This window comes from Acomys russatus, chromosome 20 (assembly GCF_903995435.1).
Source record: "Acomys russatus chromosome 20, mAcoRus1.1, whole genome shotgun sequence".
Lineage (NCBI taxonomy): Eukaryota > Metazoa > Chordata > Mammalia > Rodentia > Muridae > Acomys > Acomys russatus.
The window spans coordinates 48960835-48982743 of record NC_067156.1 but is presented as its reverse complement, the minus strand read 5'-3'; the positions used below and the strand labels follow the sequence as shown (position 1 = coordinate 48982743).

The following is a 21909-nucleotide window of genomic DNA, read 5'->3' as shown; positions in this document are numbered from 1 at the left end:
TCCTTAAATAATATTTAGAATAAACATTTTGCTAAAATATTTTCCTATGTAAGAGCATCTTTAATTAATATTCATTAAAATGTATTGATATCTTTTACATTTTATCAGTTATTTGAGAGTGTTTGATTATATGCAGAATGTTTCCCTTTCCTTTTTATTCTTTTTTTTTATTAATTTATTCTTGTTACATCTCAATGTTTATCCCATCCCTTGTATCCTCCCATTCCCCCCCCCCCATTTTCCCATTATTCCCCTCCCCTATGACTGTTCCTGAGGGGGATTACCTCCCCCTGTATATTCTCATAGGGTATCAAGTCTCTTCTTGGCTACCTGCTGTCCTTCCTCTGAGTGCCACCAGGTCTCCCCCTCCAGGGGACATGGTCAAATGTGAGGCACCATAGCACGTGAGAAAGTTATATCACACTCTCCACTCAACTGTGGAGAATGTTCTGACCATTGGCTAGATCTGGGAAGGGGTTTAAAGTTTACCTCCTGTATTGTCCTTGGCTGGTGCCTTAGTTTGAGCGGGACCCCTGGGCCCAAATCTGCCTATCATATTGTTCTACTTGTAGATTTCTAGGACCCTCTGGATCCTTTTATTTTGCTATTCTCCCATGTGTCTCTCATTTAGAGTCCCAATAGGATGCCCTCCCCTCTGTCCCAGTTTCCTGGTAAGTGAAGGCTTTCGTGGGACATGCCCCTTGGGCTAGCATGCAGATATAAGTGAGTATATACCATTTGATTCTTTCTGCTTCTGGGTTAACTCACTCATTATGATCATTTCTAGCTCAATGTTTTGATCATATGCCTCACCCATACTCTCCCCACATCCACCCCCTTCCCTGGCCACTCCCTTTCCTATTAAAAAAAAAGGCATCAAGACCAATTAGTGCTGCCTAAAATATTCTTGGATGTATGGTCTTCCACTGGAGCACAGTCAACTTGCCAGGAGTTACATTCTAAGAGGATCTGACGGCTCCTTTCCCAGCAGCTAACAATGGCCAATCACTCCAAAGCTACAGGGGTGGGGTTGTGTGCCCAGCTTGCACTTCATGCTAGGATTAAGTCTGGACTGGGCTTGAGGAGGATAATTACTGGGTAGTTTAAGTAGGCTTGAACCAGAAATTGTCCTGCCTCTGCTTCTCAAGTGCTATGGCTATAGGCATGAACGGCAATGCCTGACACTGGTTTTTGAATATAGTGCATTTTATTCATCCTATAGTCATGGTTAGGATAGGTGTTACCATAAGCAGAAATGGTGCTTTCTATCTTCACTTATAATGTGTTTTCAACTTGGCTTCTTTGGCTTCCTTCTTTGTTGTATTTTCCAATCCTCCATTACTGACTTTTCACTTCTTACATAGCTTGATTCCTCAGATGATTACATCTACTTGTATGGGTTTCGATAGCATCTAGCTCTGATAATGCCTTATCCTGCAGTTCGTTTCTGATAGAGAGTACACATAAATACCACGGTTTGATATTAAGCTGACTTCTCACTGCTGCATTAAAATATGTAGTGGATACTTAACACTTACATTGTGCTTTCTGTATCCCACAAATATCCTACCTATAGCATTTCCGGTCTGGAATTCCAGGTGAAATTAATAGTCATTCGCTACATTTTTCCCGTTGCAATGACTAAAAATCTTGGCTGTATTTAATTATTATTTTCCTTTCACATTTCTCTATTGATGCAGAAGATCCTATTTATAAGTTATGAACTACAGTATCCATTGCTCTCACTAAAGCCAGAGCACCATTGTGTCTTCTTACCTATGACATCACTTTGGCAGACTCCCTTAATGCTTGTTTTTTAACAGAAAAAAGAGGATTGTTTCCATAATATTATAAATCACACTACTAACACGCTTAGACCCTACAGACCCATATCACCCACAGTTAAATCTGATGCTGTAAATGTCCCACAGACCAAGACATTATCTCCCTATTTTATTTTATTTTATTTCATTACTTCTTAAGCTCCTCCTGTGTTCTTACCTCCTCATTAATTCTGTAATGCCCTATGTCAAGCACATCCTGCCTCTGGACCTTTGCATCAGCTATTTTCTGCCTGTTGTGTGCATCTCTAAGATACCTACAAGTATTTTCCCCCATATCCTTAAAGTCTTAATTTAAATGTCACCTTCTCAATAGAGCCTACTCTAACTCTCTATTTAGAATTTCAATCTGCTAACAGCCCACCTTTTAAAGATTTAATATTTGAAAATTGTGTGTGTGGGTGCGTGCACCCACATGTGGGTACATTCGCAGGTGAGCAGATTGCCAAGGAGGCCAGAGGTGTTGGATTCCCTGGAGATGGAGTTACAGGCATTTGTGAACCACCTGGATTGGATGCTGCACATATTTTTATTTACTAGGCCATCTCCTCTACCCTAAATTGAAATAAGATATAGCCATTTTATCCCCTAACATTCTAGATATCTCATTATTTTTGGTGTATCCTGTGCTGCTTCCACAGCACTGGTTGGACATAAAGTTGTAAGGATTTGGGCCATTTCAGGCTCTCTTCAGTGATGCCAGTACCCAATAAACACAGACTGCGAGAGCAAACCTCTGAACTCTCAAACTTCTCACCACTTCAGGGCACTGCCATCCTGTGTCACCTTCCTGTCATTACTCAGCAGGACTGTAGCAGTCTCTTCCCCATGCTTTCCTGATTTCCTGCAGCCCTATCATTATTTTCTGCAGACTAGCTGTAATGATCCTTTGGAAACACAAAGAGGTCATGACACTTCCTTGCCCTGAACCTTTCAATTTCAAAGTAAAAGTAAAAAGCCATATATTAACCAAAGTAAACAAACAAACAAACAAACAAAACAATATGGCCTCAAACCAGCTCTCCAACCTCTCTGCTCTTGACACTCTCAGAATCAACAAAGCATGCTCCCAACTGAGGGCTTTTGCATCAGCTGCAACTTTGGTTCAAAATAACTTTTCCATGAGCATTTGTTTGCACATGGCTTGTGCTATCTCATCCTTCAGGACTATGATCCACACGTAGCTTATCAAGTGAGGAATATTTTACATGCAAAGTAGCAACATCATGTCATCACTTGGTATCTTTTACTTGTTTTGAAGTTTTATTTGAAATAAAAATCAACATTTGAAATATAGTGTGGTTTCTCTTCCTCCATCTTAAGAGCCACAAAAGTTGAAATGTTGATAATGGTGTCTTAGAAATCTACGAAACAAGATGGACACTCAGTTTACATTTCATGAATGGATAAATGAGGAAGTAGGACAACTATTAAACCTATAGACTTTAAAGTCAGTAATTAAAAAAAAAATAAAATGGATGTTAAGCATGGTGGTATTGTAATGAATTAAATGACATTAAATCATGAAGAATTTAGTAATTGACTAAAGTGTTTAGTGAATGGTAGCAAAGAAATAAAAGAATGAAATGGAGCAATTCTGCCAAGCCCAGCTTTAAAAGCACAAGTGTTTCAACTGAGCAAAGAATGTCCCTTAATGAGGTTCACTGAAATGCTGATTAACATGGGTCTTGATATATAGTAAGTGTGAAGCATGTGTTGACCATTATTATTACTATTGTCGGTAATAGTATTTGTTGGAAACTGATATTTAATTTCCACTCCAGATGAAAAAAAAGTCTAGCAATCTGAAAGAAATTTTATGGGATTCAATAAAGTGTCTATATTTCCTTCAAGGATGGAGTCCCTACCTCTCCACACCTGCCTCTAGCACTTTTTTTTAAGTTCGAGAACTATTGTGAAATGTAAATCCTGGCCATGGTATTTCTTTGAATGTGAAGCTAAAATCCTTAGGTGGGTTGAAAAGAAGAGTAATTCTCTCCTTTCTGGTCCTTTTGGGCCAAACTCATTCTCAGTCTTTTCTTTCTGTTCCCTTCCCCACATCAAGCAGGATCATAGGACTGGCTTTAAATGACTGCATGACATCTTCCTTGAGAAATATGTAGCCCTGACAATGAATCCAGACCATCAGTTTTAATCGTCATTATGATTTTAGTGTGCCAGAGTAGATGACATTGACAGTGAGATGATTAATGTTGTGTGTCAATGTAACCAAGCCACGGGGTATCCAGATATTTGGTAAAACCCAATTTTGATTATTACAATATCTGGGGTTGAGATTAAGTTTTGAACTGACAGATTATATAAATCCGTTTTCTCCTCCAATTTAGCACTGCTTCCAACCTGAGAAAGGCCTGAATAGAACAAGAGAACCAAGGAAGAGGGAACTGCTGTGTTGACTTAACAAAGGGCCATCAGTTTTTTTCCCTAGCTTTGTACTTAAACTGAAATATTGCCTCATCTGAATCTCTAGTTTGCTGAGAATTGTCAGCTTGCACAATTACATGGCACAGTTATAACATGTCCGTAGTATCTGTCTCCATTTCTCTTTCTCATTTTCTTTTTCTAAATATATAGGCAGATAGATAAACAGATACATAACAAGGTAAATGATAGATAGATAGATAGATAGATAGATTGATCGATAGATGAAAGATAGACGGATTTGTACATACGAACATTCCATTGGTTCTATTTCTCTGGAAAACCAACATTGGAGTTTGGACAGTGCACGGCATATGCGGCACATGTTCCCTTAACATTCATATTAGATGCACTTTTTCCAGTCAGTACCAATTTCCCTTGTTAATACAATCCCTCAGGAACTTGGACATTAACAGAACTGGGTTCATAGCTGAGTTCTCTGACTTCTGAACCCAGGACTCTCCTCATTCCCGGCAGAGTCCATTCACCTGGTATGTCTTTCCCTGGGCACTGCAACCTTATAGATTCTCAATATGAAATGGGATGAAAGCTTCCTGGGACATATGATATGCCTCAAGTTCTGGAAACTGATTATAAATATCAAATCCCTGTTCTATGGGAAAACTGTATGTCAAGGGGTACACAACTTAACCTGCTCATCTTTAAAATGAACATAACTGCATTCTTTCCAAAAGTATTCTTTTGGAGTTGCATATAAAGTGCTTATAGTCCTGTCTGAAACACAGTTATATTAAAATTTTATTTGAAATACTTGCTAAGCAGCCTTTATTCCACATTACTTTCACAAGAAGAGAAACTGTTGTGATTTTGCAGAAGGAGGTTAGATTCAATTCTAAACACAACAAAGAAAAAGAGAAGGGATTTAAAGGCCAGGAGTTGGTTGATGAGGATCAGTGAACAGAACATAATTAAGAGTAAATGGGAGGAGCTAGTGGGATTCTGCCTAAACCAACTTAGCAGGATTCTTGCTGAAGACAAGGCAGGACAGCCAGACATAACCTGGGAAAGGTGAAAGATGAAGTGCCTGACCCTTTCCTGAGGATGGGGGATTCAGGACAAGCCAACTTACTGGCATTCTTGTTGAAACTGAGCAACGCAAAGTTGGATACTATGTTGGTTAGAGTTAGTCATCAACTCGACATAATTTAAATCTCTTGCAAGAAGGTCCTCTGGGTATATCTGGAGAGGATTATCTTGAGTATAGTCATTGGTATGGGATCTATCTTAATTGTGCGCAAGACCATTTCCTAGGTAAGGAATACACCTTACCTAGGTACCTCTGTAGAAGCAGATGAGGAGAAGGAGGAAGAGAAGGAGGAGGAAGAGGAGGAGGAGGAGGAGGAGGAAGCGGAACAATCGAGACATTTCATTGTTCTCTTCTGACTGTGGACATTAAAGGATTGGCTGCTTTAAGTTCCTGCTGCCTTGACTTCTCTGCCCTGATGTGAGCTAAAATAAGCCATTTCTCCTTTAAGTCACTTCTGTCCAATTACTTTATAATAGCACTTGAAAAGAAATTAAGACTGATAAATAAATGCAAGCTTTGAGGCCTGGGGGTCCCTACGATGTAAGCTCATTGTGCTCCTACATGAAATTCTCAAACAAAAAACAGATAAACTTCTAAAAACAGATCTAGTTGGGAAGATAACTCAGAGGACCCTGACTAAAATTTGACCATGTTGCTCAGAGCATTGCTGTAATATCTATTCGGATAAGTACCCAGCTTACTATTATTTATTTTTCTAGAATGCCTAGAAAAACTGAGTGAATAGTAACCCACGTTTGTGTGCGCGCGTGTGTGTGTGTGTGTGTGTGTGTGTGGATACTTACCACATCAACTATGCCGATGTTGTTCCAGCCTTGCATTATAGGGAGAAAGGATATAAACATGGGAATGACCCAGCAGCCTCCCAACATCAATGCGATACGTAGAGGGGTCATCTTGTTTCTGTAAACCAAAGGTTGGCAGCAGATGGCATAATACCTGGAGAGGCAATTAAGGGTGGGGCCACAGGCAGGGAGAAATGAGGGGGGGGAGATAGTAATAGATGAGGGAAGAGGAGGAAGAAAGAGGAACAAAAAGGGATGAGAAGAAGGGGAAGTGTTGAGAAAAGGAGAAACGAGGAGAAAGTAGAGGGTAAAATAAGAAAACAAAGAAAATTGGGAATAAACGGGAAAGCAGGTGGCAGAAGAAGAGAAAGAGTAGGGAGGAAGTAGGGGCGGAAAACAAAGAAAAGAGCAAAGATGATTATACAACAAAAATTAACATATAGCTGAAACATTTCTGTTACCATACAAATATGCTTAGATTGCATTTGAAGGTCATTGACTTGAGTTGGCTCCATATTTCCCTTTACCTCCCAAAGTCTCAAGCAGCTTCGCCTGCATGAAGGTCTCCTCCGCCTCAGATGCATTTCCACTTTCTGTGAACCGAGAAACTTCTCGAGCCCCCCAGGACACTGTGTATGCAGGTACCTTTACCTTGTGTGACTACAGTTTGAGCTGTCTCGAATGTGTTCCCTTCCTCTTGCTGGCTGTGCTAAGGTGTCATACTTCTGTGTGCCTTAAATTGTGATCCAGGCTTATCCTTTCTCATCTCGTCTCCTGCAATAGACGCAGCTGAGAAGGTCCATGTACATCCCGGGGGGTCTTCGGGATCGGAGCCTGCAGGGAAGTGAACTAGAGTGCCCATTTTCACTAGTGCATCAGCGCTACTTATTTCCCCTAAGGAGTGCATGCACTTCCTGGCTTCCCTATGTTAGCATGCGGCTGAGTGATGGGCTCAAGCTAAGGAGTCACAAGTAGAATGCACATACGTTGCTTCTGACAGCGACTGTTTAATGGTTTTTTTTCAAAGATACGAATATAAAATTGCCAACAGCTCACTCTTAGTTATCGCCAACTTGGTGAAAGTACCCTCCTCTTCTTTTTACTGGGATATGAACCTTTCCTAAATCACCTTCTTTTGTGTTTATGTTGTGCCTAGAATATCAAATTTCTTCTACTTCCACCAATGGGCTTATCTCTAATTCCCAGACTTGCTCCTGCATGTTATTCCAGCTTGTTCAAATGTTCTGTGCCTTGACTGGTATTGCTCTAGATTAGTATAAGTTGCGGCTACAGAGAAACATATATAAGTATTAAATTCCCACATATGTGTGTGTGTGTGGTGTGTACACATCTATGTAGGTGTGCCTGTGTGCATATGTGTGTGGAGGAGCCAGAGGTGTGTGTGTGTGTGTGTGTGTGTATATATATATATATATATATATATATATATATATATATATATATATATATATATATATATATATAATATCTTTCCTTATATCATATTTTTTTCAGGCAAAGAATCTAGAAAAGTTCAAAGAGAGAAAGAAAGAAAGAAAGAAAGAAAGAAAGAAAGAAAGCTACCCTATTATGATCCTCTTCTAAAATATGAGTCAATAGGTAAGTGTTGTGAGAGCAGATAGCGCACACTGGCTGAGGTGATCATAACAGTTACCACTGGGTTCCTTCCCAAAGGCTTGACTTATCAAATATTATATAACACTCATAGTGTGTGTGTGTGTGTGTGTGTGTGTGTGTGTGTAGGTGTGCCTGTGTGCATATGTGTGTGGAGGAGCCAGAGGTCAACCTTGATTGTCATTCACCTGTGATTTTGTAAAAGCCTCTTTCACCAGCAAGGAGCTGATCAAGTGTTCCCAGCTCACTGGCTGGCGTGTCCAGGGGTCTGCCTGTCTCTTCTTCCCCAACCCTGAGATTACAGGCATGTGCCACCATGCCCCGCTTCCTTACCTAGGTTCTGAAGCTTGAACTTATATCCTTGAGCTTGCACAGAGTGTACTTTTACTGACTGGGCTATCTTTCCAGCCCCTCATGAGTTTCTAAAAGAGGGAATACTCGAATGTGTCCATGTCAAAGATGAAGAAAGAAAAGTCATTGAGGCCACAGAACATAGAAAAGAACCTACTATTGCCACTCTGTCAAAGTGGTATGATTTCTAACTGCATTCTAAACACTCATCCTTATGCCCACAGGTAAGTGTAGTTTTTGCCCCTTCTTTTTACAGTAGATGGAGACCAGCATGAAACCACAACTGCTCAATCTGTAGAGCACAGCTGAGCATGGGTGCAGCCCCAGCGGACACGACTGTAACACAACTCCTGCGTCTAAGGCCCAGGGGACAGAGTAGGAGACGCAGCAGAAGGATCAGAAGAGTCAGAGGATCTGGGCAACTGTTTCAAGATAGTCTCATCTCAGAAAAACAAAAACACCACATGGAAGGGGGCAGGAAAAGAAGGAGAGGGGGCATTCTGGGAGGAGTTTGGGGAGATATGCTGTGACTATTATCAAAATATGCTGTATACGATTCTTTAAAAAGTTGGTAAGATACTATACTCTTTTAAAAAGAGGGTTTTTTTTTGGGGGGGGGGACGTTAACCTAGAAGAGGTCATAAAACGTGACAATGACCATCCAGATCAAGCCTGCATGCAGCATGTTCCTCTAACAGAGATAATCACAACAAAAGGAGAAAAGAGCTGCTGGTTCTTCTGCTAGATGGCTGCTGTTGAGCAAACAGAACTGTGGTTCATCTCAGGGGTAGACTTGCAGGTAAGGTCAGCTCTTCAGCCTCTCACAGGATATTTTCTATTTAACTAAAAATACTTCTGCAAAGAGACTTAACAAACATTCTAGTAACAAAGTAGGTTCCAAATGGCCAGGATTAACTAGAGTGTAACAAAGGTGTTTAAAAGGTAAGTTCTTCCATGAGTGTTCAAGTTTGCTCATAAAACTCCATCAAAGTGTCCTTTGGTAGACAATTCGCAGCTTCCCCAAGCACAGCCACATGCGAGCGTGGGATGTAATTGGTTTTAAATGTCTCTAGGGCCACATTTTACTTTGACAACTCTTGGAAGACAGAAATATATTTTAAGCTCCACACCAATCCCTTCACCACTCTTGCTGGTAAGGAAAGTTCTACCTTCTCTTTGCCTGTGCTCTAACCATAGGGAAGGGAAGAGGACTCAGAACAACCAGGAATCCTGGAATTTCACAACTAGCAGAGATCTTATCAGTCAGCGGTATGTGTTCTCCTCACAGTTGGGGACTGGCTAGTCTTAGTGCCAGCCCTTTCTAAGACAGTTTCCTTATTTGTAAAGTGGGACAATGCTGCTACACCATCCACTTGCTGTGAGAGCTTATATGAAGCGATATCCACTTACTGTGAGATAATATGCTGAAAACATAGGAAATTCCCGGCACATACACATATATACTAAGGTATCTACCCAATCATATGAAAACACTTGACTCAATATCTCACTTGGTAGTTGAGTCTAAGACACAAAACACTAAACAAGCTGGTCTCTATAGGTAAATGGCTATGGATGATGGAGTTTATTGCATGTAAGATGTAATATATATTGTTGCTTATAAGTTCTGGGGTTAATTTTCCATACTCACACCTAATCACGAAAGGTTAGATAGGGATATCATCTATATCTATATCTATATCTACACCTATATCTATCTTTCTATCTATCATATATATATATATATATATATATATATATATATATATATATATTTACACTTGTTTATTTATTTATTCATTTATATATCCTGTCTAGGGTTGCTGGCTGGATAGTAGCCCTTCCTCCATGCAATGGCCCAGCCATGTTTTAAGTCAGACCTATGAATGTGTTCTTTTTTAAAATATATATATTTTATTAATTTATTCATATTACATCTCAATTGTTATCCCATCCTTTGTATCCTCCCATTCCTCCCTCCCTTCCATTTTCCCCTTACTCCCCTCTCGTATGACTGTGACTGAGGGGGACCTCCTCCCCCTCTATATGCTCATAGGGTATCAAGTCTCTTCTTGGTAGCCTGCTATCCTTCCTCTGAGTGGTGCCAGGCCTCCTCATCCAGGGGACGTGGTCAAATATGGGGCACCAGAGTTCGTGTGAAAGTCAGACCCCACTCTCCACTCAACTGCTGAATGTGTTCTTTTCCCAAGATCAGGGATGCACTCCATTGCTATTTTCACATGGTGTTCTTCTAACTATGTTGTGTTGCCACTTTCTTCTCTAATACCTTAGCTTCAGCATATGCCACACGCTAATCGAAACACGTTGGGTGGCAAGAAGCAGGCCTCTTTTTTGTATCCAGTGTCTGTAGCTGCAAGGGAACAGTTTGCATCCTTTGATGTACCAAGTAGAAAAGAATTATTAAGGTGTGATGGACATTTCCATCTTGAGCCTATTGGGTTTGAGAGGAACAGAAAGATGCTGAAGGTATTGTTCTGAACAGACAGGTAGAGATAGGGCCTTGGAGCCCAGGGCTAAACTGAGAGAAAAACAACAACCAAAAGATACACATGAGCCACCAGATAAACAGGTTCTTCAAAGGAAAGAGAGGAGCCACATAGAGCTGGGAAACCACTTAAGTCTTCAACAACAAATGGCTGTTGGGATGAAGAGTTAAAATCACCTGCAGAAGCCAATAGATTTGGAAAAGTCCCAAGGCAAATAGTAAGGTTAAAATGATTTAGATGATTTAGGTGTGAGGTACCTGATTATGCACTTACTGTCCATTTCACCCAACTCCCCAAGACTTCCAGAGGAACCTACTATCAGTGGCATAATCCCATAGATTAGGTGAAATCCAGAAAATTCAAGTAGCTTTTCCCAAGATGATGAAATCTTTATTTGTTCTAGCTGGGATGCATCTGAGCAGTCTAATACCCAGACCACAATCTGACCCATTTTTCCTATGCCAAATTCTTCAGAAGAAAAAAAATTAACACCAAAATCATAACAAAAAAAAAACCAACCAAAAAAACAAAAAACAAAAAACAAAACAAGGCACATCTCAGACTGCCCTATGTTCAACCAAGCATGGAACAGTCCCTCTATATTCTTGAAGCAAGAGGACAAAGCTGATGACACAGGACTGGCTCTTTTGGCATTCATAATTAGGGGACTGGAAAAATAGACTAAGATGAACTGCCATGCTCATCTTAATGGTCCATGCAAATGCTAAGGACATACAAGGAAAATTAAAGGCTAAAATATGCATTTAGCCCACAGTTAAGGAAGTATCAGGGCTTAGTTTCAGTCTAACTCCCTGAGGACCTTCCCTGCTATGGGGGGTAGCATGCCCAACAGCTTTTGAGATTTGCTCTTATTGCTCTTCAACTGTCAGTATTTTACCATAATCTCCTATTTTCTATGTTCCAGCACTACATTAAAAGCCCTTTGATTCAGAGCCTTTCCTGTCATTCAGCACCACAGTTCCAGTGTCCAGAAGAGCTCCCAGCAATTAGTAGGCACTCCATGAATATTTGATGAAATGAATATAAAAACCACAGTTATACACTCTCTCATGAAATCCAACAAAATGTGTCTGAGATGCAGGGCCTGGACCTGACTGTAAAGAGTATATGAAAGGAAGAAACACTCTTTCACTTTCCCTGTAAAAATCACTCAGCTATATTGGGAAAACAAATGGAACTGTGTGACACAAGTTCACAATGACTGACACATTTGGCTTATGCATTCCCAATTTAGATATGCTCCGGGGAGATCATTAAGCAGCACAGACAACTTATCTCCTGCACAAGATGAAATATGCAGCCCTGAAGTCAGAAGAATATGTTTTACAAGGAAATTTATTTCAAAGAAAACCTGGAGCATGAGGACTGCAGAGGGATTTTGCAGATAGAGTATATCAGGTTTCTAGACGTCAGGAGACAGTTGACAACACAGAGCAAAAGGAAAGTATTGTCATCCTTACAGGTAATGGTGACTTCAATAAAATGAAAAAGACTTTTAGATGTAATTATATTTAAGGCCGAATACAGGATAAGTTGCAAACATGTTCAAAGACACAGAGTTATAACAGTTAAGTCTTAAAAAGCGTAGCTTAAGAACCCAGTGGAAAAGTGAAGGTACAATAGATAGAGGAAACATGGGGTCACACCTCTCACATCTCAATATGGATACTCCAAAAGACACCTCTAAGCCTTCATCTAGAGACGAGTTGGAGTCTGATCTCTGTACAGTTCTCCAGTCCCTAATGGTGTTGCCAAACTTTGCTATCACTTTTTAGTAAAGATGGTGGTCATAAAGCCTCACCTTTGCTCAGACAAAAATATGTCATCCCTACACCATGGTGGGCAGGTATTAGGGAATGTGTGATTCCAACATGTAGAGCTCTTTTCCTGTGGACCTTTATGTTTCAGACTTACGTTGCCAATGCCCTCTCTGACTACTAGGGAGAAACCAGCTTGAGAATCAATTCAACAAGAACTCAAGGCTGAGAGACAGAATAAGAACCAGGAGGGGTTGCGTAAAGAGAGAGAAAGGTATGGAGAACAGGAACAACACAGATGGATACCAGGATGGGAGTAAAGTTAGAGAGAGGCAGACAGGATGAAATCATCCCAATCTTTGTAGAAATCTGTGCCTACTGCCAGATTTTTCAGCTAAGTGGCCCATCACTTTAGTTTCCATTATTTATTGCAGAGAAGGCACTTACTAATGGGTCATCCAATAACCAAGTTGGGAAGAACAGTCCATTCAGTCCATTCATTTCCATCTGTATAGATAAAGCCTTCTTTTAAAACCACCAAAGCATAAACTCAAAATAGCTACAAAATCAAATACATTTACTGCTCATGACATAAGTTTATAGGTAGCTAGTACTCACAGCAGTTGCCTCAGAGTGGCAGATGCCCTCACAGGGAGGCTATGGGGGACATCTTTATGCCATGCTTGCATACTGATGGCATTTTTACACTGCTCATGTATTATTGCCATTTAAAACCATGTGATAAGAAAAGGAAATGACAGAACAGAGCAAGTACAAGGTTACAAACCAGTGTGGGGTCAAACAAGATCATTGCGAAGAAAACCTACTCATGCTTGTTCAATCAGTCTCTCTCCTCCCCCTCCTTCAATATTTTTTCACATTATATGTTCAGATATATACATATATGCATTTATTTTATGAGCAGAATTGTGACTCTGAAACTTGCTTTTTCTCAAATAACAGTTACATCTCTCAGCATATATTATTTGTCAGGAGTTTTGATGGCTTCATTTCAAAAGCAGTTTGGTTTTGTTTGTTTGGGTTTTTGGGGGTTGTTTTGTTTGTTTGTTTGTTTGTTGTTTTGTTTTGTTTTTCAAAGCAAGGTTTCTCTGTGTAGCCCTGACTGTCTTGGAACTCACTCTGTAAACAAGGCTGGCCTTGAACTCAGTGATCCACCTGCCTCTTCTTCCCAAGTGCTGAGATTAAAAGCATGTGCCACCCCACCCAGCCAAAAGCAGTACTTTTAAGTAGCTATTTGGTTGCTTTTCATTCACCATAGAGCCTCAGATAATAGTGTTTGACTTCTCATGACTCATACTATCTGAAACATATTAATTATAGTTTTGAAATTATTTAAACTTTTCCGTATTATGATTCATTTGTCAAAGGACCAAGAAGCATAAGAACTGTAGATGTGGAAATGTAGCTTTTAATACCAAAGGTGTTCTGCATTTTTACTGGATCTAGGAGTCAATAATCTAGTCAAGAATTAAGAATGAAAGTGAGTGAGTCTCCTTGAAAAACACTATCTTTTCCCAAAACACTCACAACAACAACTTGAGGTGTGACAGCAATGTGTCTTGTCAGGACTCACCCAGATGACAAGGACATCATACCACCTGCTACCGCAAGAAACTCAGCTCAAATGTGAGACCAGGATGGATGCTGAAAAGTAGAAGGAAGCTAGATGATGAATAAAACCATGCTGTTGGAGGCAAGGCATTGCCTGTGATGTTCAGGATGGACCCTCCCACCCAGTGAGAATATCACTTGAGATAGAAAAGTAGGTAAAGAAAAGAAAATAAGACAAGAACTGTCTTGTCCCACCTTCCTTGTGGTGTTCAAGTTTCTGATGTCCATTATGGGGAAGAAAATGAAAATTTGGTTAGAGGAGGGCTGCCTAACCCCAGGAATGTCCAGCCTCTAGCCCAGGACTCTACTCACTTTCCTGAGGAGACCTGCCAGACTGGACCCTAGGATCATCCAGGTTATATACCCAGCCCAATTCCCTGCCTAGAGACAGAAGAGAGCTGCAGGTTATCCCTTGAGTTCAAGCCTCAGGCCTATGGGTCTACCCAACACCCTGAGGAAGCCTTCAGGCACTTCAGGGACACAAGTTCCAGTATCCAGGCCAAGGCTCTATTTGTTTTTCCAAGGAGTCCTGCAGACAACACCAGGGTCAACCAAGTGGCTAAAGACCAATGTAGAAATACAATCAACAAGAGCCGGGGCAGCATGGCATCACCAGAACCCAATTATCATACTACAACTGGTTGTGGATAGCCTAACACAACTGAAACACACAACAATGCCCTTAAATCTATTCCTATGAGAACGATAGAGGCCTTCAAAGATGAAACAAATAAATCCCTTAAAGAAATACACGTAAGTATATTCAAACAGGTGAAGGAAATAAATGAAATGGTTCAAGACCTGAAAATGGAAATAGGAACAATAAAGAAAACACAAACTGAGGGAATCCTGGATATAAAAAACTTCGGGAAGTGAACAGGAATTATAAACATAAGCCTCACTAGCAAAATACAAGAGATGAAGGAAAGAATCTCAGGTGTTAAAGATACAATTGAAGAAATTGATACAATGGTTAAATAAAATGTTAAATCTAAAAAGTTCCTGATACAGAACATCCAAGAAATCTGGGACACAATGAAATGATAAGACCTAAGAATAACAGGAATAGAATAAAAAGAAGATTCCTGCCTCCAAGGACCAGAAAATATTACAATAAAATCATAGAAGAAAAATTCCCCGACCTAAAGAAAGAGATGCCTATAAATGTATAAGATGCAAACAGAACACCAATAGATTGGACAAGAAAAGAAAAATTCTCCCACTCATAATAATTAAAAGAGAACAAAGAAAGAATATTAAAACCTGCAAGGGCAAAAGGCCAAGTAACATATAAATGCAGACCTTTTAGAATTACACCTGACTTCACAACAGAGAGTCTAAAAGCTAGAAGGGCTTCGGTAGATGCCTTAAAGACCCTAAGAGAACACAGATGTCAGCCCAGACTACTATATCCAGCAAAACTTTCAATCATCATAGATGGAGGAAATAAGATATTCCATGACAAAACAAAATTAAAACAACATCTATCACAAATCCACCCCCACAAAAATACTAGAAGGAAAACTCTAATGCAAGGAGGTTAATTACACCCAAGAAAACACAAGAAATAAATAATTCTCTTGCAGCAAAAGAGAAGCATGCGTGCACGTGTTCCTGAACAGAACACCAACAGCTCAGATTCTAAGATCAACAATTAATAAATGGACCTCACAAAACTGAAAAGCTTCTGTAAGGCAAAGGACACTGTCAATAGAACAAAATGGCCTACAGACTAGGAAAAGATCTTCACCAACCCTACATCTGACAGAGGGTTCATATATAAAGAACTCAAGAAATTAGACAACCAAATAACCTCATTAAAAATAGGGGACAGAGTTAAACAGAGAAATCTCAACAGAGGAGCATGTGTAGAAAAGGGAACAGTCTTCCATTGCTGGTAGGAGTGCAATCTTATGCAACCACTTTGGAAACCAAACTGGCAGTTTTTCAAAAAATTGGGAATAGTTCTACCTCAAGACTCAGCTATATCACTCCTGGGCATATACCTAAAAGATGTTCCACCATACCATAAGGACACTTGCTCAACTATGTTCATAGTAGACTTATTTGTAATAGCCCAAAACTGGAAATAACCCAGATATCCCTCAATGAAGAATGGATAAAGAAAATGTGTACAATTTACACAATTGAATACTACTCAACTATTAAAAACAAGAACATCTTGAAATTTGTAGGAAAATGGGTGGAACTAGAAAAAAAAAATCATCCTGACTGAGGTAACCCAAGCCCAAAAGACATGCAGGGGTTTTTAACTCATTTATAAGTGGATGTTAGCCATAAAGCACAGGCTAACCATGCTCCAATCCACACATCCCAAGAAGCTGAGTAACAATGAGGGCCAAAGGGAGGCTGCTTGAATCACACTCAGAAAGGAAAATAAAATAGGCATTGGAGTTGGATGGAGGGAAGGAACTGAATAGGAGAGGGGAAGGGGAGGGGAACAGGAGTGAGGACTAGGAGGAGGGGGTGGAGGGCCAGGTGAGAGAATGGAAATCTGAGGTAGGGAGCACCTCTGAGATTTGCCAGAGACCTGGGGTAGGGGAGGCCCCAGAAAGTCTATGGGGGTCATCGTAGTTGAGACTCCTAGTAGCTGGGGATATGGAGCCTGGAGTGGCCACCTCCTGTATTCAGGTATGACTTCCAGGGGAAGGATAAGGCCCCAACCCATCCACAAAACCTTTAACTTAAAATGTGTGCTGCCTACAAGATGTGCAGGGGCAAAGATGGAGTGAAGATTGAGGAAATGGCCAACCAAAGACTGGCCCTACCTGAGACCCATCCCATGGGAGAGAACCAATCTATGACACTACTAATATTACTCTGCTATCCTTATAGACACGATCCAAGCATAACTCCTCTGAAAGGCTTCGCCTGGCTGCTGATGGAAACAAATGCAGAGACCTATAGCCAGTCATTATACAGAGCTCAGGGAGTCACATGGAAGAGTTGAGGGAATGATTGAGGGAGCCAGAGAGGGTCAAGAACTCCACAAAAATACCTGCAGAGTCAGCTAATCTGGACTCATGAGAGCTCACAGAGACTGAACCATCAACAAAAGAGCGTGCATGGACTGGTCCAATGCACATATGTAGTGGATGCACAATTTGGTCTTTATGTGGATCCCCCAACAACTAAAGTGAGGCCCTCTCTGACTCTGATGCCCGCTTTGGATCCTGTTCCCCTAACTGGACTGCCTTGTCAGGCATCAGTGGGAGAGGATGCACCTAGTTCTGCAGTGACTTAATATGCCAGGGTGGGTTGGTACCCATGGGGGACATCCCCATTATCTGAAGAGAATGGGGGCAAGAAGTGTGTGAGAGGGTAGAGGACTGGGAGGAAAGCAGAGGGGCTGCAAACAGGATGTAAATTGAATAAATAAATTTTAAAAAATTTTAAAGCAATAAAAAAGAAAATGAGAGCCGGGTGTGGTGGCACATGCCTTTTATCTCAGCACTCAGGATGCAGAGGCAAGTGGATCTATGTGAGTTTGAGGCCAGCCTGGTCTACAAAGTAAGTCTTGGACAGCCAAGGCTACACAAGGAAACACTGTCTCTGAAATTTTTTTAAAAAAGAAAGAAAATGAAAATTTTCCAAATACTTAAGTAAATATTTATGTGAGACTACTGTTTAATTGTCAAAAGTATCATGAAATGCAAATTCTATGGGTTCAAACATTTTCTCATCCTTGTTCATAATACATAGCTTCCTCCTACAAGGGAGAAAAAAGACTTTGTATGAGAAATTACAGAACTGCCTGTAACAACAACAACAACAAAAATGCAATGAGTTCTACCAAGAATCTATCTGAGGAGATTAGAGATCTGTTACAGAGAAGATAAATACTGAGCTAAAATCTTAAAGTCACATAGAGGCCAAAGAGGCTTTCCAGGGACAGAGAGGGCCTATAGAGGGCTGAAGAGGGAGGGAGGGTGGGAATGGGAAGATATGAGTGAGGGGATAACAATCAGGATGTAATGTGAATAAATTATAATAAATTTTTAAAAATGAAAAAAAAAAAGATTCCAGAAAATCTTCTTTACTCATCAATTGCTGCCACTCTCACACCTCATCAGAAAAATGTCTTTGTGCAGTGTACAGTCATCAACACACAAACTCACAATTGGTCCAAGTGCAGGGAGTAAGTGTCAGCAGGATGCTCAGTCACAAGCATCTATATTACTACACACACACACACACACACACACACACACACACACACACACACACACACACTAAGGCTCAGAGACTATAGCAGAAGAAGGGTCAGAAAGACTGTAAGAACCAGAGAGTAGAGAAAACTAGAGAAAAGGAATGTCTTCTGGATGTGACGGGACCACTGTTTTGGTGAACTCAGAGTAGCTTTGATTGCCTGCACAGGATCCACACAAGACCAAGCCAGTCGACATTCTAGGAGGAGTGATGGGAGGAGTTGGGGTGAATAAAATCAAAATACATTGTATGTAATTCTTAACAATATAATAAAAACATTTTATATGAAGGAATAGCAGGAAATAGGTGGAATGAGGGGAGAAATAGAAAAAATAATGAAAAACTTTATTTGTGGAGGGGGGAAGGATAAGAAACACCGAACTGTTTGTAAAAGCTGTAAGCAAAGTATACTTAAAATCCACATGTAATATGTGTAACAAACATATTATTTACATGAAGTTAAACCACCTAGAGTAACAACCTCCCCAAGACCCATACATTATCGAACAAACCCCAAGTGCGAGGCATGAGAAACTCCCCTTCGTGTCACTGGTCAGGGTAGTCTAAGAGACTCCCCAAACAGTACAGCCTGTTCCCATTGCCCTCAGTTTCCTCTCAGAACTTGAAGATAAAACCCTGTTGCTGAAAACACACACACTTCACATAGGAAACAAAGTGGATGTGATACAGAAGCCTCCTCCTTGAGGAATGGCTCTCAGGGTATCAGAAAGTGACATGCAATCTCCCTACGGAGAAAAGTAATCAGTGTTCCTACTCAACTGCAAAGCCTGGGTCCCACAACAATGGCCAGCATGGCAAGATATTCCTAAGGGTTCAAGAGTGACAGATACATCTTGGAGGTAAACATCAGCCATGTAATTGGACTTAAAGCCTACTCAATAAGAGAGATTTCTTGCCTGGTATTATAAAGCTACCCAAATACCCATACATGGTAAAGCACTGGGCTCTAAAAGAAAACCTACTGCTGCCACTTTCCTAAACCCTGTAAATTGTCTGACTGCACCCTACATACCCACCCTTCTATCCACAGATAAATGTGGCTTTCACACACACCCCATAAGAGAGGGGTGTTGGAAACAAGATGGAAACAAGAAATCAACAGCTGATGAAGATGTAGAAAGCTAATGGACAATGGGGATCCAGGCCCAATCTACATATCTAAAATGCAACCTCTGCACTTAAGGCTCAGGGAACATTTCAGAAGATGGGGTGGAGAGACTATAAGACCCAGAAGGCCAGGATATCTGCTGCAAGACCGTGTTTTTTAATATATGACAAGGAAGGTACTAGATCTATGAAATCTCAGCAATATAGTTGACTTAAGAAGACCTACAGATGATAACGCCAACTGGTATGTCAACGCAGATGGGGAAATCTCACAAGGCTCCACCCTCAGAAGAGCTGCAGGCAGTCAGTGATAGTAGAGAGATCCATAGGTTATCCGTTGCCAAGTCACTAGCCTTCAACACATATGCAGATGAGTAACACTGAATGGACTCAACAGGGTTGGTGTGGGGGGGGGGGGGGGGGGGGAGCAGAACATGGGAGGAATTGAAGCAAGGAGAGGGTGCTTATGTATGAAACTCTAAATAAATGAAATTGAACTAAAAGTTAATTTAACTACATTTTAAAATCCTCTACATCAATCAGTGCGGTCGTATCTCAAAAGCAAGAAGCAGCTATTGCAAAGTTCTAGCCAAGTGGCAGTGCTCAGAGCAGCTGTTTAGAAAGCTGGCCATTTGTTTGAGCTTGTATGTGAGAGCAGACAGATAAAGCAAGGTGAGACCGGTTATAGGATGTGCTGGTCTCTAAGGAGAGTCAAGCCTTGGTAAGAGAGAGGAGGATTTGCTTGGCTGGCGTCCTCCACTCACCGCAGTGCTGAGTCACAGAGGACCATGATCCCTGGCAGGCGGGTTAGTTCATTAATTCCTGACTTTAGTCCTGCAACATCAGTCAGTTCCTTGTCCTCCATTTTTTTTGAGACAAAGAAAATTGGAACTCAGAAAGGCTTATTAACTCACTGCCAATCTCAGAGGCAAAACCCGATAGGGCTGAAATTTAAAGTTAAATCTCTCCAGTTTCAAAACAGGTAGCTTTTAATGCCCAAATTCTTTTAAAAATTGTTTTTATTTAATCACTTTATAGCCTGATCCTAGCCCCCTCCTCTCTCTCCTCTCAGTCCCACCCTCATTCTGCACCTCTCCCATTCTCTCCTCTCCTCCTCTCAGAGAAGGATGGGGGTCCCCAAGGGATATCAACCCACCTTGGCACCTCAAGTGGCAGCAGGTTAATGCCCAGTTCTCACCTGCTTCACTACATCCTGAGCCTGCCTGGGGAAATGTTCATGAGGGAGTATGAGCTTAAGTCTGGAAATCAGCAGCCAGCCCCTCCCCCATGGAAGGCCTTTAGCATCTGTCTTGGGGCTGGCCAGAGTCTGCTCTCTACAGCAAAAAGATGGATTTTCTCCCATTTTTCTATTCCATACATGGCTCATTTTCTTCCCCTGGCTTTTGCCAAGATCTCACTGGCTTCCAGCTTCCCTTTATCCCCAGCTTTGCTTTTTTCTAAATTTCTATACTGCCATGTCTAGGCTCACAGATCACTGTAGCATTGATCACATACAGGCTACCCTCTAGGATTTCTCTGTTTTCCACTTTCTCATATCTTATTTTCTGGGATATGAAAATTCATGTAGTATACACTGTCTATAAAATGTCTTTCACATACCTGCGTCCAATTGTAAGCAATCTAAGACACACACGTCTCTAACTGCAGTGCATGATGGGTCTTACCTTTGGCCAACAGTTCAGTTATGCACCTCTCTTTATAGCTATGCAGTGAAGCCTCATTAAACGTGCATAGCACCTAGCCAATTCAACTTTGTGTTCTTGTCAGAAAAAGAAAGAGCGATTTAAACAGTGGAGGCTATCACACCTGCCTTTCTAATCGGTGCCCTCCAGAGACAGGAAGTGAATCTGTTGCTGTCACTGTAGGTTTCAGTTCTTAAGGACCTGCCCCAGATGAGCAATTTTCTAGGAAACCATCATTTTACTGTTTAAAAGCAAACATTTTAGGTATATAACATCCCTGAACTTCAGCTGACAATTTCCCCTAAGTCCTCACTTTAGGAAATACGTCTCTCCCAAGTCAGGGGAAGTAGCTCTGTGGACAGTTGGAGAGGAAGTGCTATGCTAATGCTATTCCTGACAGTTTGAGCTTATGGAATTTTCATCTCATATTTTCTTCTGGGTTCTAGCCTCAAGGCTACATATGCTCTCAGAGTTATCTGGCTTTTAAAATATTTTCTTTCATCTGTTATTCCATAAAAATGATCAGAAATTGGAGACTGGAAAGGGCTGATAAACAAAAATGGCAAAGTTGGGAGCCATTAGGCACCCTGAAGTATGAAAACAAACAAACACAATTTACATTGGGATGAAATGCTAAATTGAAAAAATTTTTAAAAAGCAGTTATTGGAGGTTTTATTATCAACTTTATAACTTTCTAGAAAAAAAAAATCCTCACAATTGCATGGACTTAGCTAGACCGTATTGCATTGGTGTATTTTAGGAGAAGGTCATGTCCAAACACAGAGTGATATTGTGAACTGGCCCATAGCC

General features: G+C 40.8%; 1 protein-coding gene across 1 annotated transcript in view; it reads right to left on the bottom strand.

Annotated features, from left to right (window-relative positions):
• Htr4 (5-hydroxytryptamine receptor 4) overlaps positions 1–21909 on the bottom strand; it is a 149360-nt gene that overhangs the window by 30146 nt on the left and 97305 nt on the right. The window contains exon 5 of the mRNA XM_051163218.1: positions 6135–6288. Within this exon, the coding sequence (XP_051019175.1) occupies positions 6135–6288 (154 nt within the window). The remainder of the gene's footprint in view (positions 1–6134; positions 6289–21909) is intronic.